General features: G+C 49.8%; 9 protein-coding genes across 9 annotated transcripts; 6 read left to right on the forward strand and 3 right to left on the reverse strand.

The window, feature by feature from the left end:
• Positions 1-4,636: 4,636 nt before the first annotated feature.
• HO173_008840 (uncharacterized protein) lies at positions 4,637-5,806 on the forward strand (the record flags this gene model as incomplete). Its single annotated transcript, XM_037310736.1, has 5 exons — positions 4,637-4,797; positions 4,853-5,272; positions 5,324-5,618; positions 5,668-5,725; positions 5,775-5,806. The coding sequence occupies 5 exons, from the start codon at positions 4,637-4,639 to the stop codon at positions 5,804-5,806; spliced, it is 966 nt and encodes a 321-aa protein (XP_037162300.1).
• Positions 5,807-6,309: 503 nt separating this feature from the next.
• On the forward strand, positions 6,310-7,905 carry HO173_008841 (uncharacterized protein; the record flags this gene model as incomplete). Its single annotated transcript, XM_037310737.1, has 1 exon — positions 6,310-7,905. One exon carries the CDS (start codon positions 6,310-6,312, stop codon positions 7,903-7,905), a length of 1,596 nt encoding a protein of 531 aa, XP_037162301.1.
• Positions 7,906-8,934: 1,029 nt separating this feature from the next.
• HO173_008842 (uncharacterized protein) lies at positions 8,935-12,596 on the reverse strand (the record flags this gene model as incomplete). The annotated part of the gene is made up of 5 exons (XM_037310738.1): positions 8,935-11,395; positions 11,450-11,583; positions 11,657-12,071; positions 12,126-12,445; positions 12,498-12,596. The coding sequence occupies 5 exons, from the start codon at positions 12,594-12,596 to the stop codon at positions 8,935-8,937; spliced, it is 3,429 nt and encodes a 1,142-aa protein (XP_037162302.1).
• Positions 12,597-13,221: 625 nt separating this feature from the next.
• Positions 13,222-14,891, reverse strand: HO173_008843 (uncharacterized protein; the record flags this gene model as incomplete). Its single annotated transcript, XM_037310739.1, has 8 exons — positions 13,222-13,405; positions 13,472-13,619; positions 13,676-13,785; positions 13,836-14,082; positions 14,240-14,435; positions 14,494-14,549; positions 14,600-14,620; positions 14,768-14,891. 8 exons carry the CDS (start codon positions 14,889-14,891, stop codon positions 13,222-13,224), a joined length of 1,086 nt encoding a protein of 361 aa, XP_037162303.1.
• Positions 14,892-15,396: 505 nt separating this feature from the next.
• HO173_008844 (uncharacterized protein) lies at positions 15,397-16,382 on the forward strand (the record flags this gene model as incomplete). Its single annotated transcript, XM_037310740.1, has 2 exons — positions 15,397-15,745; positions 15,802-16,382. 2 exons carry the CDS (start codon positions 15,397-15,399, stop codon positions 16,380-16,382), a joined length of 930 nt encoding a protein of 309 aa, XP_037162304.1.
• Positions 16,383-16,979: 597 nt separating this feature from the next.
• HO173_008845 (uncharacterized protein) lies at positions 16,980-19,091 on the reverse strand (the record flags this gene model as incomplete). The annotated part of the gene is made up of 6 exons (XM_037310741.1): positions 16,980-17,045; positions 17,171-17,267; positions 17,335-17,449; positions 17,495-18,688; positions 18,740-18,888; positions 18,943-19,091. 6 exons carry the CDS (start codon positions 19,089-19,091, stop codon positions 16,980-16,982), a joined length of 1,770 nt encoding a protein of 589 aa, XP_037162305.1.
• A 95-nt stretch (positions 19,092-19,186) lies between these two features.
• HO173_008846 (uncharacterized protein) lies at positions 19,187-20,370 on the forward strand (the record flags this gene model as incomplete). The annotated part of the gene is made up of 2 exons (XM_037310742.1): positions 19,187-19,241; positions 20,045-20,370. The coding sequence occupies 2 exons, from the start codon at positions 19,187-19,189 to the stop codon at positions 20,368-20,370; spliced, it is 381 nt and encodes a 126-aa protein (XP_037162306.1).
• Positions 20,371-20,463: 93 nt separating this feature from the next.
• Positions 20,464-21,209, forward strand: HO173_008847 (uncharacterized protein; the record flags this gene model as incomplete). Its single annotated transcript, XM_037310743.1, has 5 exons — positions 20,464-20,499; positions 20,558-20,590; positions 20,695-20,788; positions 20,840-20,920; positions 21,004-21,209. The coding sequence occupies 5 exons, from the start codon at positions 20,464-20,466 to the stop codon at positions 21,207-21,209; spliced, it is 450 nt and encodes a 149-aa protein (XP_037162307.1).
• Positions 21,210-21,850: 641 nt separating this feature from the next.
• On the forward strand, positions 21,851-22,498 carry HO173_008848 (uncharacterized protein; the record flags this gene model as incomplete). Its single annotated transcript, XM_037310744.1, has 1 exon — positions 21,851-22,498. The coding sequence occupies one exon, from the start codon at positions 21,851-21,853 to the stop codon at positions 22,496-22,498; it is 648 nt and encodes a 215-aa protein (XP_037162308.1).
• Between the last annotated feature and the right edge of the window lie 969 nt (positions 22,499-23,467).

Below are 23,467 nucleotides of genomic sequence, written 5' to 3' on the forward strand. Positions count from 1 at the left end.
GTCGCGATATCCACTCGTCGCATTGGGGCTTGGGGGGGTTGAAGGGGGGAGGGGGAAAGGGAGGTTTCTGCTTCAGAGCTGCCTGGGACAGCTGGGAAAGAGAACTGGGATTCACTAATCACTACCTATGGGATCTTCAATACCTACCTGAGGTACTTACTTTAGCCCTTAAGGCTGCCCTAAGAAAAACGAGACTAATGCATACCCTGGCTTGAACTTGGCCAAGACACTAAAAAGTGACAAGGTTCGCAAGGTTTTAGGGATCGGCAGCTCGGTTCTATCATTCTTTGGGGAAAAGCGTTGAGATCGTCAGCACTTTAGATGTTTAGTGGACAGACCCCCGGACCCCTTCCATGTCCCACCATGGAATGATTGGATGATGATCCCTACACATCAACTGAGATCACGGCTCACCTCTCCGCCGACATCCTTCTAGCGACCTTCTAGAAGATTTCTAGTCTCCAGAATAGATTGAAGCAAGCACCCATGGAAGACATATGGAAACGGCGTGGAAGGCACCAAGAACATTCGTAACTTTCTTCTAGAAGAATCCGTCAACCGCTTGCCCAACCCCCCTTGCACCGTTTTGCCAACCTCACACGGTCATTCCTCATCTGCTTCGAAACCACACCGTTCAAAAAGGCATACCTACCTAGTCCAAGTCGCTCAGTCCTAATTCCCTAAGACCCACCGATCGGAAAAAGTGGCAATTCTCATGCGTCGCCACATGTTTCATGCCCATCTATGCGTGACGGTAATACCTGAAACACTTCCACACATTTCCTCCAACGCTTAATCGCTCACACCCACGTCTCACAATGAAAAATGTCGTGCATTCTTCGGCCTACCCTCTTCATGCGATATGGGTAAAATTCGAATGTACTATCTTTGGAGCATTGGTCCAGACAAAACTCGGCCACTAGGCCTCACACCCTCAAACCGGTCGTCGAATCCCAAAGTCAGGTTTTCAATTGTGAAACAGTGAGAGCCGCTGTCTAAGTTCGATTGGGAATTGGGAACGGAATGGAATGCGGTACAGTACTGTAGTACTCCTGGCCTGGGCACGAAAACTTGGCCTCTTCTACCTAGCTCGTCACTGGGTCCATTGGCTTCATTGGATGTCTGTTTCGTCGCTTGTAACACCCTGGTCGCATCGCAACGTAGTAGATACTAGTTGGAGATCAACAGCTAGCCTAAACTCATTCCGTTCAAAACAGACGAACTATTGCCGCGCGAACAATCATCGAAGACACCAAGAACATTCCATGAAAATGTGAGCTTTGATTGGATATCAGCCTCTGGACCGAAGAAAGGCTGACTCTGATGTTAACTCTCATTTCACGAGGATCTCACGGACTCCACCTGCGAGCCAATTCATCACAGCGGACAAGCAGATCGATACCCTATCCATCTTCGAAATGTCACATCTCGAATGCCAGGCAGCGTCCATGGATCACCGAGTCTTACCGATTTTGAGGCTGAAGCAGACTCATTGCTTCAGTCATCTCGTATAGGCCATTCAAGCACTAGCCTCTAGCTAAATGATTCGTGGCAAGAGGACCCGAATGTTTGCCGAAGCTAGATCACCATCAATGGCTCGGGATCTAGCAGCCACCGACTCAGTAGCAGTTTGACTACACCTGTCGCAAACTGAATGGAATGATCCCCAACGATGACACATACATATGCTGACGAGTCCTTGAATCCCAGGTGTCTTCTATCTTAGTGGGTCCTGTGTAGAGCTTGAGAAATGTGGAACGTGGTGACTGGCTCACAAGTGCCTCAGAGCTGCCAATGACGGACTGAGACCAGTGCTCGACGATCTTGTGACTTCCACTTTTCGCCACCGCTCCATAGAAGCGGTGGAAGGGTTTCCAATCGTCCAGCTTTCGTTGTCCGATCCTGCCATCTGGCAGACTAGTCAACTTCTCCCGACAATGTGGACATGGTGGCGCAATAATGGACTCACGGTCCTGCGAGATAAGATAGTCGCCTGTCAAGGGAGAATGACCAAGAGAACAGTAAGATCTTTGATTGAAACATTTCCTTTTCCCGGCCAACCATGTTGACGTGTCTAGACTCATATATTCCGGCGTCATAGCTTCGGGAAGCCTTACGGATTGAACTCGGATGCTGTTTCAGAGCATGCAGCCCGCTTCAGGGTGACCCAAGCCCGTCGAGGTTTCGAAGTAGCGTTAGCTGTTACTATTTTGGATGCGACGGTACTTACTCCCTTGCGCTGCAGCATGATTTGCTATTTTTGTAACATCTTTGTTTGAACGACATCGGAGGAGTGCTTACAATATACGTTGACCAGCCTGCTTCAGAGATATGATACTTGTGTTTGAAGCTTGCTTTAGAACGAGCTCTTACATTGTCTACGTTTTCTCGTGTTCTCGAGATTTGCCAGCTGGTGGGCAGCTGTGTAGAGCTCTTGAAATGCCTCTGAGGATCTTGGTATTGGCGCGAACTTAGTATTTGAGAATGAGGCTGCATCTGTAAGTTTGATGGTTGGTTGGCAACTGCTGCCCATACTGTTGTTCTTGCGTGCCAATTGCTCGGCCATTCGCTGAGTTGCTAATGGTGCTTCACTAGCAGAGACCATAAGTATTGGGCCCGTACAGTGTGGTATCAAATCATGTGATGGCGGTTCGAGGGTACATGCAGGGTTCGCCATCAGAGCGGTCCTAGATTTTGGGAAGACATGATCGTCATGGTCGTATTATTGCGCGCATGTGCGCCGGATCGGACATTATGGAGGATTAGATATCGCTTCTCCACGAAGCGGAAACACCAGGTAACAGCCCCTGCTTTCCCCACACTTCGGAGGTCTCTGCAGAAAGCTCTAAGGATAGATTTCGCTTCGGAACACTGCTTTGGGTTTCGTCGCAGGTCGAGGCTTTGCCTGCATGTGTCACGCGAGAATGACGCGATTTTCATTTGCGAGCTTGTCAGATCGCAACATATGAAATCAGCCTTGGAAAGGACGTGTCGGCCAAGAACACCTGATTGGTTTCGCGTGGCGGCTATCGTAAATCGCCTCAAGGTCTCAGAGTAAGACAATCTTTGACTCGTAAGACCTACAGTCTTTGACATCTTTTGGAAGCACTGTCAATCTTGGTGAGCGAATATTGCAGTCTCGATAGTCTCCTGCTGTCAGAGAAGACACGCAAAAGCGATGATAAAAATGGTTCTGGTAGAATCGAAATCTGGGCTGCAAGGCTGGCGCAGGGGACGAGAACATTACCCATCCCAAAGGTATTAGGTTTTTATCTGGATGCCTTGAGTGTCAGCATGCCTTCTTGTCTACTACGCCGATATCCTGCAATCACTATTCCTAGAAGTCCTCGCGCAGCACCGAGAGACTTTACACTGTATGAAGGAGAGGACAAGACACAATTGATCAGCGTGAAGGGTACTCGCTTGGAGAAAGTCCAAAGATTCAGATTACAATTGAGAGTTTCTTTCGGTGGCTCTCATTGACTGAGGCCCGCTACATCATCGACCCAGCATTGCCTCGGCAATTAGGAGACTTGAGGCACAAAGACTTGCGGAGGGAGCAGGGGGTCATTGTTCGCTGCTCGTCTAGCCGAAGCAGCGCCGGGGCTCAATTTCATGTCCTAGTTCGTGGCTTACAAGCTGGCTAGTCAATATGTGATGCAGACTCTACTCAGAACATGAGTCTGCCTGCAAAACGCACCCTCTTTGAGCAGCGGCAGAAATCAGCCCAACAGGCTTCCAACCCACGCAGGGATGCATTCGATGGAGATATTTACCTATTGGATTCGTGGGATGCAACCATTGGCTTTCGAGAGGAAACGAGTCTCAATTGTGCTGCTGGCTGTTTTTCAGTGGATGAAAGGACACACACTATAACACTCGTTGCTACGAGCCATCGCCATGCGTACACGGTAGTGTTCGGCTATATCCTCGTAGAAAAACAGAGTCCGGTGCTTGTAGATATTGGTAATTGGACTTGAGATGATGATCGAGCTAAGGACTGAATCTAGTCTAATAAGTATCTTAACCAATTACAACGTAGCAGAAAACTGTATACTTGTGGGTACAAAAAGAATAACAGTGAAAGATGTGTATGGAAGTGAGCAGGTGCATCCATTCAAGTGGACTTGGTCCTTTTTTTGAAATCCGATCAACGAGACCGTGCTTCTTAATGAAATCTCCACTCTGGAACCATCAAAGAATGTCAGAGTGTATGGATTGCTCGACAAGACACCCCCCCAAGGGTTTGCATTGCTATCTGGATTTGCAGTCTTCGAAATAGGCAATAATGCCCAAGATCAGCTCGAGGGTAATAGTCCATAGACATGAACACACCATCCTTGCACTATACCCAACTATCAGCAGTATTTGAAGCGCCGAGAAGCTTTTCATCAAGTATTCATGAGGCCTGCATGAAGTCTGAAAATCTATTATTGAAATTCGTGGTTGTGGGAATATCTTCGACCAGGGGACGAAAAGGAGTAGGAACGGTAACTCCGATAATTGCCAAGACGCTAAGCAAGAAAAAGATGTGAAGCTCAGCCTTCGAACAGCACCCAAACAAAGTCCTATTCAACTCATTCGTCTCACCTATCTTCCTCCTCTATCACACCAGTCTTTTAACTGCTTGTTCAAGATGGCTGCGTCAACTGGGTCGACGAAGCTAGATGGCCTGGTACAAAAGGCTTCTGCAAACACCCCAGAGAAGCTGAGCGGTCTTGCACTCTACTCGAGATTCGCATTGGCTGGTGCAATCTGCTGCTCGGTCACTCATGGAGGTCTCACACCTGTTGACGTGTAGGTGGTTTCTCCGACAAAAATGATCTTCATAAGTAATGACTGTCATGCCTAGTGTCAAGACACGGATACAACTCGATCCCATTACCTACAACAAGGGAATGATTGGAGGCTTCCGTCAAGTCATTAAGAACGAAGGCTATGGCGCACTTGCGACTGGCTTTGGCCCTACCGCTGCTGGATACTTCCTGCAGGGTGCTTTCAAGTTCGGGGGATACGAACTCTTCAAGCAACAATGCATCACCTATTTTGGCTACGAGACCGCATCGAATAATCGGACGGCGGTCTACCTAGCTTCATCGGCTTTGGCAGAATTCTTTGCCGACATTGCACTCTGCCCACTGGAGGCCACCAGGATTCGACTTGTCTCTCAGCCTACTTTTGCTTCTGGCCTGTTGAGCGGATTTGGGAAGATCTACAAGCAGGAGGGTGTTGGTGCTTTCTACTCAGGATTCGGACCGATTCTCTTCAAGCAGTAAGTTGAAAAATTATTGCACCGCCTGTAACATTTGCTAACGCCTAGGAGGGTGCCCTACACAATGGCCAAGTTCGTGGTCTACGAAAAGGTTGCAGAAGCCGTCTACCAACGCGTCGACAAGTCTAAGACATCTGATGGCATGCAAACCGTCATAAATCTCGGATCTGGTCTCATGGCCGGATTCGCAGCAGCCCTTGTCTCGCAGCCGGCCGATACCATGCTCAGCAAGATTAACAAAACCAAAGGACTACCCGGAGAAGGCACGACGAGCCGTCTCATCAAGATCGCAAAGGAGCTTGGACTTCGTGGAAGCTACACTGGTATCGGTGCTCGTCTCTTCATGGTATGATATAGCACCTATGATACAGTCCAATAACTGACCCGAGATCCAGGTGGGAACATTGACGGCCGGACAGTTTGCTATTTACGGTGATATCAAGAAGTTTCTTGGTGAGTCTCCACTCGGTTTCTGCTTCCGAATGTCTGCTGACAGATTTAGGTGCCACTGGTGGCGTAGAGATTGCGAAATGAAAAAGCAATGTTATTCTGCAGAGGTTTTAATTCATAGGCGTTTCGATTCATTGCATGCCAGGACAGTGGTCGGTTCTGCTCAGCGGTCTTTGAAAGAATCGTCGCTGGGCTGGGGGACACTAATGCTCCTGTTTCTGGAAAGGGATTCAAGGTGGCGTGTAATACTACCACGGTCCATCGATTATAGAGGAATATTGATAGAGAGCGCTTTATTTCCACTCATCTGATCTTCTGATTCTGTTCCAATCTCTACGCTGACCAGTGAGTGACCTTGGCTTGTCGCAGAACGTGGATAAGGTGTGAGCGCCAAGGCTTAGGGCTATTGCTCCAGCAACCGCGCAACGACTCGATAAACAGTGGTCATGGTATTGAAATTCGTAAGACGAAGGCACAACGCCATACTTTTAGATCCTTAACCTACGATCATTACAGCTGCGCGGAATCCAGTCCCTAATATCTCAACTGACCTTCCAGCTTCCCAATCCCTATAAATCGCACTTTTCATGGAGCAAACCTCGATCGAAGACTTTCAGGACTACCACAACCAGCAGCCCGTCGGGGATGTAGATGAAGGACCGCGCTTATCACCAGAGCCTCTTGACATGGGAGAATATATAGGACGCTGCTTTGAAGATGACCAGGCATCGCTATCCGGCTCAGCACACCACTCGCCTGACGAAGCCGTCTTCGATCGTCCCTCTCGCACAAGCTCTCCTCGCACGTCGCATGGCTCTGACGACGATGTCTCAGTGCTAGAATCGTCCTACGAGCCTCAGAATCATCCAACACCATTCACACCTCTCAAGACTCGATCGCGCTTTCGAAATCCTTCTTCCGTACGAGCAATGCAGATGGACACTACGCCTCCACATCTAGCCACTCCATCCTCGCAACAGCGTCAAAGACTATATACGCCCTCCAAACAGGGTACACCACGTTCCGCCCGCTCACACCGCAGTGTCATAAGTTCGCCCTCCAAACTCAGCCCCATCAAGAAAGTGAAAAAGGAATACCCCCTTGTCCTCCTTCACGTCACTCTTCTTCCAATGCCGCTTTCCTACACGCCTGAAATCCTCGAGACTGCTCTCCCACCATCTATCCTTGCGAATTGGAAGCTTCTTCAAGAAAAAGCTACCGACACTGTCCTCGAGCGCGGTATCCTCATCCCGCATCCTAGGGAAGATTACGACCTTCTGGAAGAGCGATTGCTTGAATCTCTAGAATTGAAGATACCACGTATACTGAAATGCGGCCACTTTCACCTATCTCCGGAAGAAGAGGCCGACATAGCGGCTGAGTCGGACGAGGAAGCCGATACCGACGCCAACGATGCGGACATCTGTCTCGATTGCGGGCGGCGCATACGTGATGGGAAATTTGGCAGCGCTGGTACAGGAAGCAAAAGATGGGACATCAAGCTCTTCGCTGCAAACGGGCTCATGAGGGCAGGGGCGTGGAGCGCAGCATGGCGGGAGATGGAGAGAGTGGATGTGGAGATCTTGCCTTGGATGGAGGAGGATATGAAGCGTGAGTTGGAGCTGAGAAGAGAAGAAGATGAAAGAACAAGAGCGGAACACTCGCATGCAGAGAGGGAGGAGGGAATCGGAGGCTTGGACGACGCAAGGTTGAGGGAGATATATGGACATGATGCGCAGGCTTTTGTCGATGGTTTGGGGGATGAGATACCTGCGGCTGCATCGACACCTCAGCGGACACCTTTCCAGATGCCTATGGAGAGCAAGGAAGATGTGCCGCTTTGGGACCTTCTGCGAGATTACATGTACCATGCGGCCCAGGACCGTCGCAACATCGCCATTTTTCTTCTCAGCATTGTCGTTTTGTTTCTCTCGATGGGCTCGTTTACATCAAGTCGAAGAGATACGGAAGTTCTAGATATGAACCACGCCATTCGGACACCTATAGCGCAAGCTTCGGCCTACAGCACTGACCCTATACCTAAAGCTTCTGTATCCGTCACGGGCGCGGCCTCATCCGCACCGTCTTCACTCCTAGAACCACAGGAGCGTGACGAGCAAGACCAGTCGGCCTCTTGGACTGAGACAGCCGAAGACGTGGCGAGAGAGATGCTTGAAGACTGAGTGGGCCGAGAACATGTGGTGTTGAACGAGGCGTAGTACACAGGAATGGAGTGTAGATCGAATTTAATGTCCGGATTTTTTGTCGCTTTTTTGTTCGTTCAATGGCCGAGATACCACACTGTAATTAGCAAGCCAACTGAGCGTGTCTGGACCTTCATGTTGCGGATCTTTGGAATTGATCCCCTCGAACAGATTTTGACATACCGTCTCCCTTATCAAATCATTCTCTTGTTCAGCGGATCATTGCCTGAAAGTGCGTCTGCCACCCTGTGAGAAATCCCATAGCATGGACAGGTTTCCCCCGTCAGCATTGGCTGCTGACGCGTAGAAGTAGTCGAGCTAACGTCCTCAAGAGGACCATTTGGGTCTCAAGATGCAATGGCTTGAACAATTGTCACTGTTTCGGGCGGCGCATCTGCACCTTGCAAAACGAAGGATAGTTCAGGTCCATCATGTCGCCCAGTCAGTCAAGTCAGCCAATCTCACTACATACAGCCCGAAAACCGGACCTGTTTCAAGTGGTTTGCTTTGACGCGCCAGGAACGTCCATCTTTCATGCTATACCTCGGGCTTGGAAAATGGAGATCAGTCAGGTCAGAACCACCCCCTCTAGATGCTCTTGACTCAAAAGGAACCTATAAATATCACGTAAAGCTTTACCATCGACCCGCTCCGTGTCAGACAGTCCGACTGGACTCTGAATATTGGAGTAATCACTGACTCCCATGCCCTGTACAATTGGCTTTCCACGGTACCAATTGCACAAATTGGGTTTGGCCAACTCTGGATGTGAACTGGGAACAACACTAGAACGACATGTCCGAGGTCATTCACCTCTTCACTCAGGACTCGCAATGATAGGATGAGCGACCTCCGCCACCAGCCCCCCTTTCCCTCCTTCCCCAACATTTGTAAAGATGCAGAGGACAAGAGGTCACTGGTTCGGTCCCTCTGTATTAATTCATTGGCTCACTTCTCGAGTCTAGGGAGTCAAGACGGATTCGCTTCGACTACAACAATTTCATGTTCTTACAGCAAGAAGAGTGCTTTCGCGATACATTCGGGTCCTCCTACAAGATTAACGTCTGTAAAACAAGTCTCGCAAATCCGATCCATAACGAAAACGCGGTCGCCTCGTCTTACGCCGAGCACTGCCAGCGCCAGCTTCGCGTCCCAATTATCATGTGCCATCGCCACAGCCGGGCTTCTCGGATGCTCCAAGAATTCATCCCAATTCTTGATTGTCACAATGGCCGGAAAGCTCTGTTTCGGGTCAAAGGCTTCCACAGAAGCGTGGTTGCAAAAGGATTTGTAGAAGAACTCATGATCCGGTTGATTGCATCCTTTGCTCAGAGCCTGCAGGACGTCCAGATCACCGATCCATTTGCCACGATCGTACACCGAGACGAGTGACTCGATGATGTAGGCTTCAGCGTCTCGACGTCCGCGACCCGCTTCGCCAACATCAACTGGAATGCACCAGTCTGTGAAAGAGAGATGGAGACTTGTGCCGGTGAAGGCGTTCGTTACCGTTCCATCAAAGTCTTCTCGGTCGATAAATTTCCAGTTATCAATCCCTGGGGCCAGCGTCTGAGGGTCTGCTGGTGGTACCAGGAGAATGAGCCCTGCCTTGCCAACATTGCCATGAAGTCGACACACGGCATTTGCAGGTTGACGCTCCGCAGGATCACATATGAGCCACGCAGCGACGTATATGGAGTCACCAGAAGAGAGCGCCATAACATTGGTGAACTGGGACGGGTTCATATCCAAGCCGTCAGACTCGAAGTAGGCGATGCAAGCAAATGTGTTCAATCGATCCAACAGGCTGATGGAAGAAAGACAACTTTGGGTCTCGCCCTTAACATATTGAGCCCATTTTGCACCAAAGATTGGCTTCGTAACGGCATTGGGGCTGATCGTGGCGCCATCGAACCCGTTGTAGACCTTGTACGCGGCGGCTAGGGCTTTGAGAGAATCGAAATATTTGGAGTCTTTGGCAACCTTCGCTATGGCTGCCATCATCTCCTCCATATCGATAGCATCCGCGTCCAGTGCAGCTTGTAAGTCTTTCAGATCGCAAGTCTCTTTGATCGGTCGGCGGGTCCTGCCCCAATTAGGGCCTCCTGACTCTCTCTTACATCTTTCGACTTCGGTTTGGTCCACAAAAATTGCTGCTGTCTTTGGATTACCCGAAAAGAATCTATACCATCTTGTTGGACGAACCATGTGGCCTTCTTCGATAGCAGACCGGCGGAAGATGTCGTTAGGGACTGACCACCATTCATCCGCATGGTCGAGCTTTTTACAGTACTCAGGCCTCTTTTTGCAGATCAGGCGTTCGGCAAATTCCTCTTCCCCTAGGCCTTCGACTCTCTCTCTTGGATTCATCCAACGGTATAGCGCGGAAGCAGAAGAGGGCGGCGAAAGCTTGTGCGGGAGCGCTGTGGCATACTCGATTATTCCCTTTCCTTTTGTGGGTATGTCTTGGCTTGGGACATTTTCGTCGTCGTCAACAAGGTGAGTCTCAATCCGAGGAGCCTCAGTGCTCTCGCCCATTACTACGTCAACATCTAGAGCCTCAAATGCCCCAGCAGAGCCTTCATCCCTGATGTCCTGGTCGCCAGGATCGAGATTCTGCTGTAAAGCAGCTCTCTGGTCCTCGGAATACCGTGCAGACTCGTCACAACTACTGGAGTTGTTGAGATCCGACACGGCATCTTCATTACTTTTAAACTTTAATCCGGAATGTTGCATATCAGTTTCTTCACTCTGCTGAGCCAGGTTAGATCCGCCCAAGCTCATTGGAGATCTCCTGTTTCTGGATGGTGACCGGCGAGACCCAACCCCCGCAGGAGTAGGTCCGAGCCTTGAGCTCAACTGATCTCGAACAGGTGTTCGATTTTTACGTGACTTTGGGGACTTAGTTTCTTTCTGAATCGTCACCTCAACTCTCTCAATACTGAATCCTGCCTTTTCTGGATGTTCTGGCAGCGGGACCTCGCGAAAAGCTACAGGAACGCGATAGCGAAGAATGACGTCGAACGGATCGGCCGTGGGGAAAGATCTGGCGGCGTATGCTCGAAGCAGCCTGAGTTGATACCCAGGCGTTTTCAGGAAACTTATCATGCTTTCTATATTCGTCAATCCAAAGACTGGCGGGACCGTTGTCTCGGCCAAGATTGTTGAGCCTCGCGTACGACCGAGTGCAATCAACTTGCGGTTGAGCGTCCGCGAATCTCCTTTGGAGGATAAGAACGCATCAGAGGCGTCGGCAAGCATGTGGATCCACGCAGGACAGATTGTCTTGCTGACATGGCGTTTCAAGCGTACAGAGCGGATCAATTGTGCAACAGCGACTGGATCCGAACCATCAAAGCCCCAAGAATTGCAAATCGAGCCCAGGACAACTTGCAGGAGATTGTCGAACGAGATCCGAGATGACTCCGTTGCATACGTACCTTCAGCGTGGATGGGCGCTCCGTAGTAACTGGTTTGTTGTTAGTACGACGTTTACACCAACTTACCACTGACGGCACTTTACCGCATGTGTGAAAGGGACAGCGACCAATAGACTCCAGATGGCTGTTTTGAGGGATTTCCATGTAAATTAAGAGTCAAAGCGGTTCCTCGGCTAAACAGTGGGTCTTCCTGAACGACAGGCGTATTACCAAGGGCCTAAAGCAGTTTTTTATTAACGGAGAGAGCTAATTCAAACAAACAAAAGAAGCCTCAAGGATTGCCCACATACAATCATGTCAGGATAGAGGTGCCAGGACGAAAGTGCGAGTAAGAGCCCTCCACTTGAAGCTCCTTGGGAGGTACCCTTAACTAGGTTCTCCATACCCTGGAGAGCTGTCACCCACGCATCGATGACGCTCCGGTATGTTGAAGGCATGGAGCTAACAGAGAGGCCCATTAAATTGCTTAAGATGAGCATTACCTGGGTCTGCTGCCTCGATCGAATTCGATCAGCATGTCGTAGCCAAGCTCTAGCACTGTTATCCCACTCTGCAAGCTGGTCTCGTGTCAATGCAACATTTCCGGCAAGAGTAGTGGCGTACGAGAAGGCCTCTCCCTGGTCCGAGAGCTGAAGCTCATTCTTTCTTGCTTGGACGATTTCGGACCAGATAGAGGTAGCTTCTGGTCCCGTCCATATACGGGCACTTGGCGTGGTAGTCAGTGCATGCAATGAAAGACTCGAAGGGGCTGGCTATTACAGCATGCAAGCGAGGAGGTGCACGGAGATTGCTCCTCTTCCCGAGGTAGCCGCGGCCCAAATGGAGGTTCCATCAGCTCCTACAAAGCTCGAAAAGATGCCTCCCTGTTTAGGCTGGGTTGTGCCCGAAGATGGCTGACTGGCTATCGCTGATGCCCGCGTGCCATAAGCTTCAAAGAGTCGAGGAGTGTTAGGAATCATGTGCTCAAACAAAGCACCCAGTTTTCGCGCTGTGATATGGGACGATCCGCTCTCAGCTGCCTCAAGCCGCTGTCTCGTGAGAGACTTTCCCACGCCATGGTATTCTATGGGGGCTTCGAACTGACAGGTCTCGTCAGAGATGCGGACAAAAGGTTCAAAGTAGTCTACCCACTTTTACAAGGGAGAAGTCGAAATTGAGGTTTGCGAGCGCCAATGTCGTCTCTTGAGAGCCAGCAAAGAGTGCTGCCGTTAATTTGCTGATGCTGGTCATGATGAGGACAAGCTCTTAATCGGGCACCACTTCTTGGATGATCTCGATCGGAATCCCCGTCTGTAGACAGAACAAGGTATGACGCATCATCCTGTCTGTCTATGCCAACCTACACGGAAAATGAAGACAAGGCTGCAGCCTTCTTGGCGGTGGCATTTTAAGATTCATACTGAACACCTTCCCAGCCTAGCCTAGCGCGTGTGGTAGAAAGGTGACACGGGAAAACTCACCCAATAATCGAGTAATCAATGTGGCTTGGGGGCCTAAAGGAAGCGCTGCGAGGCCCTGGCGGGTATCTTCAGCCCCGCTTAGTGTGGGAGTTAAAACGGTTCGTGAAGGGACTTTTTTGCTTAGCCTGTGAGCACAGAATGGTCGTGAGGAGGCAATTTGTCCAAGAAGAACTCGGACCAAACCTGGTGTCCATACTAGCGTCGTACGGAGTAAACAAAGAAATTAAGTTGTCAATGTAAAAAACTTATAATCGGACAGGGTCAATACGTTCGACATGTTACGCTGAGGTACACGTTCAAGATGTTTGTGCTGACTGCTGAGAACTCCATCCAAGGTGTATAATTCTCCAAGTTTTGACAGCAAACACTCCAATATATCCCATTGATTTGCAAGCCTACATCCTAGACCTGTCAGTGCTGTTCTTCTCAAAAAACCGGCTCAAGTGCTCATCAAGCCACTTTAAATCCTGCTTGCTGTCCCCCGGTCCGCCCGCCCAATGGCCCCAGATGGTTGGAAATATCTCCACTTGTCCAACACCCGGTTTCATGTTCGCGACTTCATACTCGGAGTCTTCAGGACTGTACATTTGTTTGACCTTGATCAGCAGGAAATCACGGCCCTAGCGATATGGATTCAGCACTCACGGGAAGTATAAATCTGTCTTCGCAGGTAGGACAAGAGTCTTTGCCTTGATGCTCGACATCGATCTTTCAAAATCGCCATTGTAAGGCTCTTGCATTGAGCAATCTCCACTTTGCCATGTCTGCAGCATTACAAGCATGTTCTCAGGATCTGGGCAAGTCAGCCTGAGGCAGAAAACATGGGCTAGATCTGGGATGCTGATGTACCCTTCGAGGTGGCCCAGCTCTCCCAAAAGCCCACCATGAACGACTCCAGGTCTGGAAAACCATAGTGTCTTTCGTGGAGCTTCTCACGGTAGAAAGCCTGGCTGAAGCCCCTTTTAACGATAAGTCAGCCACAGACGAACAGGCACAACAGGAACCTTACCATCCAGCATAGCCCCTCCCAAACGCTCTCAGTCCTACCATTCTCTCCTCCTCGGTCCACACCCTCTTCTTATCAACTCCGTCCCCAGTCACTCCGCCCTCTTTTGATCCTGCACTCGGTATGCCCTTCGCAGCCAGCAATGCGCTCTTGATACCCTCCAAGAAGACCTGGTTGTGCAAGCTCGTCCTCGCGGAGCCACAGAATGGCACTGCAAGATCCGTGAAATCGGGGTACTGCGTGATCCATTCTACGCACATTTGGGGGTCAGTATTGCTTCTTCAAGGTAGATAAAGGAGTTGCAAGACAGGTCTCGGCAGCAGAACAGGTCAGTTTACTCCCCAAAAAAGTCTCACGACTCAATTTCAGTGCCAAATAGGAAGGATCTTGTCCGAAAATGTACGTACGAAAGGTCTGACCGGCACCCATTGACCACCCTAACACACAGTATAGATGGTGAATACCAAGATGCTCGGTGACGAGCTTATGCTGGGCACGGACATTGTCATAGAATGAGATTTTCGGGAAAGCTGTAGCGAGCTTAGTGTTGGAAGGGGACGTTGATTGACCATTTCCGAAGAGCGCCGGGATGATGATGAAGTACTGAGAGGCGTGTGAGATTAAATCGCGAGAGGGGTCACGTTTCTGAAAGATGGATCACCTTGTTCGGATTTAGGGCTTTGTCTTGGCCTATCAGCCAAATGTTGTCTGATATCGCTGTTCAAACGTCAGGGACAGCCATTGAGGACGCTGCGATGCATGCGGACATCCAGAATACCAAGTAGGATCTTGATGATTTCCGAGTCAGCATCACTCTTTCGGGAGGAGTAATGAGTCGCGAGACATGTCTTAGGAGCAGAGAAACCTTGAGACATGTTTGACGACCCATAAGACAGCATGAATGAGGAAGAATTGCCTTAGAAAGTATAACGTACAGACAATTGCGGGAGCCTTTGGGTCACCAATTGTCTTGTAGGCGATGTGAGCATTTGACAGAGCGGTGCCGCATTGGAGATGCCAGTCTCCTAATGCGTACTTGTCATAGTCTTCTTTAGACATCCTGAAGGGATTTTCAGGGTACTTGGTCAAGGGTGTCACGTTACAACTGCTGCTACTGTAACGCTGTCGAGTGTCAGCACGAAGAATGTTGATGCTCTCTCTCTGTTGACCCCGCAAGCGGGGAATCCTTATCGATAAGCGCAACCTCTTCGGAGGCGCCTCCGTGGTTGTCTTCACCAGAGCGCACAAAGAAGCATTACAACATCTGCCGGATATCCCATCCACGCGCCCTTGATCACGCGTCCATCCTGATACCTTTAGCCATTATGCAGGAAGTTATAAAAAGCATTGAAGCCATGGCAGTCAAAGTCAAGCATGAGCATGAACATGACGTAGACGGGTGCTCTCGGCTTATGCTACGGATACCTCGAGCATATCTTCCCCGGCACCCCCTCTAATTTCTTTGATCAGTATATATCTACCCCTCAGACCAGCTCAACAGCTCTTTGACTACCTTCTGCCACGTTCTCGGTTCTTACCCAATATCACCCACCACTACTCAACCATGCCTACCAACTTCGGCGACAAAGAGCAGCGCGAGGAGGATCCCTCAGGTCACGAACAGCGCTTCGACCAGGAGAAGGCTGTCAAGAGAAACCCACATCCAGACTTCAACAAGGTCGAAGCGTCTCGGCCAGATTGGGCGGAAAGATCCGAATGGCACTTCACCAAGACAAAACGGCCGGGGTGGAAACTAGGTCAGGGCGCCAACGACGGCGGAGGGAGTCTTCAAAAGAAGCACGTGGAGATAAACCCATACGAGGAAGGTAGACCGGCAGTCTTTAACTACAAGCTGCTGATCAGTGGGATAATTCCAAGACCAATTGGCTTCGTGAGCACACGATCTGAAGACGGTCAGCCACGGTCCTCGGCCATCTCTCTCCCTCCTTCGCGCTGACACGTCGCTTAGGCTCCTCTACAAACCTCGCTCCCTTCTCCTACACCAACGTCATAAACCACGACCCACCTCTCTTCACCATTGGCTTCGCAGGCGGCTTCTCCAACGCCAAAGACACGCTGCGCAACCTTGAAGCTACCAAAGAATGCACTATCAACATCATCAGCGAACACTACATCGAAGCCGCTAATGCTACGAGTATCAATGCGCCCTACGGCACATCTGAATGGTCGTTGAGCGGTCTTACCCCCGCCCCTTGCACGGAGGTCAAACCCTCCCGCGTGAAGGAGGCGATTTTCAGTATCGAAGGAAAACTGTTATCGACAACAGAGTTTGAGAGCAGGGCGACGCCGGGCAAGAAAACGGGAGTGTTAGCTGTTGTCGAGGGAGTGAGGTTCTGGGTGAGGGAGGATGCGATCAATGAGGACAGGAACATAATTGATCCCGGGGTGCTGAGGCCGATAAGCAGGCTGGGCGGAATCATGTATGGGAGGACGGTAGAAGGGTGCGAGATCCCGAGACCGGATTTTGCAGACAAGGAGAAGGAGGGAGAGACGACGGGGTTGCTGAAACCAAAGAGGGAGAATCAATGAGAGAAACAGGGCACGAATGCAGTCATTTTCATTGAGGTCGGCAGGTCCCGTTGAGAGCCATGGAGTATCCAAATGGTTATTGGAGCCCGTAGGCCCCGGAAAAAGGTAGTTGATTGATATATGTACATATTGCAAGCTATCTGGCACATGAGCATTGCGCAAAACTACCTGATTCTTTTCTTTCCAGCTTCTTTTTCGATCAGTCTAAATTTTTGCTGCCTAGACATGTCAGCAATCGATGCAACATTCGGGATTGGTCCCATTGTAACTTGTTGTGGGAGGGTCTTTCTTGATTCTCATCCTCCCTGCTCAATTGGATGTCTTTTGGAGCGGATCGTTGAGATTTTGTGCCAAACAGATTGTCAATCCCCAATCCCAAAAGATCTTTGTGCTGTTAGTATCGAGTCTTTCACGTTCGGAGCGAGATTAGTACACGAGGGCGACATAATCCTCGTTGCAAGTGTGTCCGTCACGTAGTCCTTGGGTGGGCTTATGCGTTGGACATTGACGACCTAGGGGCCCCTCAGCGATCGCTCTAGTGGGGTGCCCGAAGAGTTGGAATGTTATATCGTACGTAACCCACGAGCTGTCTGCATCTTAAGCTGTTGGTTCCTTCTCGTCTGATCGTCGTCTCTTCACGCCATTCGAAGGCTGAGGGGTTTCCTACGCATCAGTAATGGCCCTCGTCAGCAAACCCAAGCATCACCATGAAAGCCTCCGGTTAGCAATTGAGACACTTGGCGATCTCCGCGCTTTTTCTGGAATTATGTCCACGAGGGCGGACGTACCTCCATAGCGTCGAGGTCTCTCTTCTTGCTGACCTTCTTCTTTGGCCTAGTGGGTTTAACTTCTCCTAACGGAAAAACGTCGTCTGGCAAATCGTAACTGCCATGGCCCAAATCAGTGGTCCAAGGACACAAACCGGGAAGGGACAAATAGCTTTTAGTCTTACTTTCGAGTATGGACAATAGACAGGGAATTCAGATCTCGGTTGTAGCTCTGCCATCCTGTACAGATTTCTTTAAACTCCTTTGTTTGATATGATATATCGAGTTTCTTCGTCGCGTCTATGCGTAGTCAGTAAGGTTACTCGCAAAAATGCGGGCACGTACCTTGAGCTAGCTCAAGGCCGATGTAGTAGGTCGTATTATAGATGGTCTGCTCTCCATCTTCGTTCGTGGTAGCCTCGGTATGACCATTCGGCATTGCCATTTCGTCAGAATTACCCTGGGCAGCAGCAGCATGCACCGGATCCTTGGCAACATCGGTCGTTTCAGTCTTGACATTTGTGGCTTGGAACCTGAGGTCGCCGTTCAAGACAGCGTAGATCTCATCTTCATTCTTGCAATGGTGCACGCGTTCAAACCCTTTGTTAAACGGCCGCGCCACCGCAATCGCTTCTTGGGTCTCAAGGTTCGATACGAGTAGGCGTACTTTGGATTCAACGAGGCCAGACCAGACTTTCTGCGCATCCTTTGTTCTGCTTGAGGCAATGATACTGAGATAGTACTTGTAGTCATCGGTGAAGAAAGTATGCTTTGAAAACAAGTCTTTCCATTGCAATTGGCCACTGAAGATCTTATCGGTTATCGCCCTGCCTCGCTCTAGCTCTCGAATAAGGATGGTCTTGGTTGACATCGAGATATTATGCGTCGCACACATTGAGGGGTATGCTGGTGTGATGATTGGCATGAGATGGAAGCGGTCTCCATTGTAAATCTTGGGATTCCAAACTCGCACTTGCAACGGACCATCTTCGATACTTTTAAGGAGTACCGGCTGAGGCCATGGCCATTTGCCGATCATGAGGAAGAATTTTTCAATGACGACAGAACCTGTGGCTTGAGGGTATAGCTGACAGATTCTGGCTACCAACATTGCCCATGCCACACCACCGGGAAACCCAATCACGTTGGAGTAGATCGCTCGACGTTGGGCCCATAGCTTGATGCCTCGTAACGCGGTTCTGAACGTCTTCTGTTGCGGAACCAATTCGAGTATTTCGTCCGTCACCCGTGTTCCATTCAAAGATCGCAAATCTCTTTCTTCCAAACCCCGTAGTATGCTAGTATCTTTGAGAGTGAGGGTTATCGGCACAGACTGGAGGGCGAGGCGTGCGAAAATGAGATCGACGCTTATGCCAGAAAGCTCGAGTTTGATGATTGGTACATAGGCGTCGGGTACGGGCGTCAGCTCCTTGATGGCTCCAGGAGGGGCCATACGCTCCAGAAGGGTAGGGACGTGCTCGAAAAAGTCTTCTCGAGTCACGTGCTGTGGTACAACGACGAGGGTGTCTATATCAGAGCCTCCTTGGAATCAGCTCACGATCAAGTCAAGTCAGAACGTGGAGCACTGACCAGGTCCGTAAACTCCAAGGCGATAGCTCCCGAATGTAAAAATCTTGCCGCCGGCTTTGTCCACAACGGACTGAGGGAGATTCTTCGTCTTGCTGACATGTTTGACGAATTCCACAGTGATCTTCTGTATAAGCTGAAGTGTAGATTTTCTGTACTCAAAGATTCAGCTAAAGGGCTAATTACGGGTACGGTGTCCATCTTACCTTCGCTCTGTCTCCTCCAGGCCCTCGAAGTTGTTTTGTCTCTTCAGCTCCGCAATGAGGGCATCGTTGGCAGCAAGCTCAGCTTCAGTGGGGAAGTTCTGGGATACTGGAGGTGTAACACCGTACTTCCTGGATTGATTCGTAGCCATAGTGGCTGCGATGATGCTTCAGTCAGCTGCAGCAGGGGGAGGAAGTGAGGGGGGCCCTAAAATTTTTGGATGCGTGAGGTAGTAGAGCTACGAGCATGGAGGCGGCGAGGGTGGCAAATTGCACTCTATCTTCGAACCACTCATATGGATGTATGAACGTATGGTGTCACTGTTGATTAATATGTGTCTAGATCATCGTCTGGCATTGCGAGTGGGTGATACCTAGAAGTGAAGCTTGGGCTTTGAGAGCACTCGAAGATTTGCGCTAGGCTTCTCTTGGACTAGTCTCTAAAAGCGGAGTGCAGCGTTCCATTTCCATGACAATGCAGCAATGTAGCATCATGGGGCCTAGCAAGACGTGTGAAATGCCTGCAACGTTCTCAAGGATGAGCCCCATCAACATTTTTTTTTGACAAATGTATCCGTTACTATTGGAGTTCAGCATCTCAACCCTATTATGCTTGGCAACAACTATAAATAGCAGTACTTCTCCATAGAAAAACAACAAGCCGTCATCAAATTTCATCCGTTACCGACATGATACTCCTGTGCCGAGAGGGAAAGTGGTATCATCACGCCACCAAGGCTACCAGAAGCATCAAATTTTATGTTGAAGAAAAAGGTTAATAAGCGACTTTCTGTTTGAAATCCATGGCGATGATTGTCAAGGTTACTCTTTATGCAAGCCATCGAGATTAAGACCATATATCTTTTCTCCGTTTTAACCCTCAAGTTGTCGACTATATATTTCCCAAGGCCACAGCAGTCTCTTTTGTCCTCCGTAATTATTCTGCAGTGTTTTCATTAGCATGCCCGAACTCCAAAAGTTGGCCAACTTTGGGCACTCGACTACTGGCGCAGAGGCTGTAGAACATTCAAAGATAGGGTCAAGGGCAGAACCAGTAATACCACCATTGCCCATCGAGAACCAACACTGCTAATATGCATTTTAGTCCTTATCACTGGATCAAGTGACGGTGGTATAGGCGCAGAGACTGCCTTGTCCCTTGCCGCTGGGTCTTCTAGGTGCATCCTTCTCGCAGGTCCCTCGTTACCCAAGATTCAACCAGTCATCGATCCTATCAGCGGTGCTTATCCGGACGTCGAGACCCAATTCATTCCTTTAGACCTCAGCAGCCAACATGCTATACGGGAAGCTGCTGCAGATATCAATAAAACCGTCCAGAGCATCGATATCCTGATCAACAATGCAGCAATAATGGCATGTCCTTTGGCAAGAACGGCTGACGGGATCGAGAGCCAGTTCGGCACTAATTAGATCGGGCATTTTCTGTTGACGAACTTGATTATGGGAAGACTGATTGCTGGGCAAGGGGCAAGGATAGTCAACGTGTCCAGTTCAGCACACAAAATGTCGGACGTCCAGCTAGATGACTGGAACTACGAAGTTTGTAGACCCTACTTTCGTGCCACAGCAGATGAGGCTTTTCACTGACGCTTCCCAGGATGGGACTAAATATCACGCCTGGTCAGCATACGTGAGTATTTTCGGCACCGAGAAACAGACCTTGGGCCTATAGACATACTCTAAGGCCCGAACTCCCACCTCCATTGACAATGCTGACTTGGAATGTTTATCCAGGGTAGGGCCAAAACAACAAGCATTTTCTTTACGGAAGCCCTAGCGTCAAAGCTGCACACAAGGCACGTGGACTCGGTTTCATTAGACCCAGGCTGTGAGTCATGTCCTATAAGGCGTTACAAACATCATCCTGATTGAATTGTAGCCATCAAGACCAATCTTCAAGTATATTTGACGCCAGAAATGAGGGAGGAAGGCATAAAAACAATTGAAACTAACACAGGCCGTAAGTACATCCATTATTTCGGTCTCTTCAGCTCACCATCGACTTGGGGTCGGAGGATGATGTCTAACCTTTCACTTTGCAAGGTCCATTCTCCGCTAGTGAGCTCAAGACCATTGGACAAGGATGTTCAACAATCCTCGTCGCAGCATTGGATCCAACCCTTCCATCCGGAAGTTTCTTGGGAGATTGCATCGTAGCCGCACCTGAAGTCTACGCGAGAGACCAAGAGAAAGCTGAATTGCTGTGGGCTTTGAGCGAGAGACTGGTCGGACAGACGTTCGAATGGTAGCTCCACAAACCATCTTCGCGCAGGCAAGCTGGAAAATGCCTTCTAGAGGCGCACGGACTGACAAAATTAGTAGGAGTTGTGTGAGTACGGTACCCAAAGGTATCGCAAAATTTAGCCTCGACAAGAAAACATTCACTCGTCAAAGACGATGACTCTATCGGCTTCGCATTCACAAGTCCACTCCTATGATTTGCACCTCTAAACAATGCAGGATAGAGGAATACCAAAACTCAAAACTGCCACTTTCCCTGAAGTGGTCCTAAGACAGAAAAGGATACATGATTGGATCCAGAACATCGACTTTGTCAAGACATTGCTTGATGCGAATCCCTTTTCCATTTCGCTTCTAAAGACTTGAAGGCTTTGTCCACGATCTGTGCCTTTCATTGTTCTTCAAAGGAAGTTCCATCGTTGTAAAGAGGACAATGCTTTTGTCCTCCTGCTTCCGTCTTCTAAAGCTCTCACAATTCTCTACGCTCATCAATACTATCTTCCCTCCACGAGCATCCTCCCAACAAACCCCAAACCTACTCGACCGGAACCAAAGTCACCAGGCAAATTGCTGGCCGCAGCCTACACCAATTCGCTCTACCCAACATTCTAACCCAAGTCCAGATACCATCGAGCTGTGGTAGTCTTCAATGATGGCCCATAATTTTGTGGCCCAATTCCCCGTCGTCTCGAAAAGCGACTTGATGTACGGCAACAGATGCTCGATCTGCCGCGAGATTTATGGGACGAATATTACCGGCAGTGGCATTATCTGCGAGGACGCGATTCGCTTGCCATGTGGGCACGAATTCGGCCATGCGTGTATTTCTTCTTGGCTCTCACCCGAGGAAGGTAAAAACACCTGCCCCCTCTGTAGATATGAGCTCTTTCCCGCTGCGCCAGAAGTTGAAGATGGGTTTGTACCATCACATGACGCCATCGAGGAAGACTGGGATAACATGGCAACAGAGCTAGATTCGGAACTTTCCGCGAACGGCATCGTGCATCGATCCCGGCATTTTCGGGACTGGCTCCTATACTCGCAGCTCCAGGGTCAGGGCGCGAATCTCCCTCCCTGGCGCCCGAGTAGCACCAACCTCGGTCCACGCCTCGGACCTTCTCAGGAGGAAGCGCTCTTCCATGAACTTCGACGGAGAGGAGCCTTCCGTGTGCTTCCGGTTCCGGTGGGGTTGTTGGTATCTGACCGCGATATCTGGATTTTTCTCCGAGACCACGGATACTCTTACGATCCTGTCTACGCCGCGACGTCAAGCGGCTGTGCATGGTCTCAGACCTAGGAGGGTTCGGATTGAGAGCTCAATTTGAGAAACGATGTTAATGGGGCTGACAGAGTGAGGACTTTCTTGTTCAGTCGCTTACTGACTAAGGTATGTAACTTATCCTTGCTCCGAATTTGCGATCTACTATGAACAAATTCTCTTCAATACCTTTCTGGATAAGGTGAAGATGTCAAGTCATTTGCAGAAATATAATGTACATGAATTACATAATGCAGACCAATATCATGTACGAGTACCGAGTTGTAGTGCGTCTCCGCGAAGCGTGAGGAAGCGAACCCTGTCAGTCCTCAATTCCTGATTGTCTATGAGAAGAACTCGATACGTCATTGTGATGCTGTAGCGACGACAAAGCAAAGCTACCAGCCAAGATACCTGGGCCCGATTGTATCATTGTCCTCGAGTCCAGCCTCGGTGAATCTTTGCATTCATTGCCAAGTCGTAATCAAAGATCTCTTTGTCAGCTTCCACCAGACGACCGAATTTGTACCGAACTACGGAAGGAGAGGTCATAGATAGGTTGTTGAATATCTGATACAGCTAGAATTCTGCCATGTGGCACGGCCCAGCTGCCTGGAAATGTGGTTCGCGGAAGCCCACACATGCCCGTCCTGCGCCCGCGTTCCATTCCCAGCAATCCCGGCGGAATTTCACATAGAGGCCCGGATCCTGCCCCAGCCAACAACCCCTCCCGTGGACCGGCCCAGGTCCCAAGCGTGGAATCCTCCAATCGAATCCATGGGTCGTCTACGCATGGGCCCAAGCCCTGGCGTTTCGACCCCCGATGCGTGGGCCCAGTGTGATGAACCCTCTCATCTGAACCCTCGTACGGACACCCGTTCCAGCCAACGGACCTTGCGTATGAACCCTCATACCAGCCCGCCTGCCAGACGTATCACTGAGCTACGGATTCGAAGATCGTGGAGACGATAGTGTCACAGCGAGCGGTATGCGGAGTCCAAGGGGGAG

The sequence above is a fragment of the Letharia columbiana genome, assembly GCF_014066305.1.
Source record: "Letharia columbiana isolate WasteWater2 chromosome Unknown Sc0000035_s1, whole genome shotgun sequence".
Lineage (NCBI taxonomy): Eukaryota > Fungi > Ascomycota > Lecanoromycetes > Lecanorales > Parmeliaceae > Letharia > Letharia columbiana.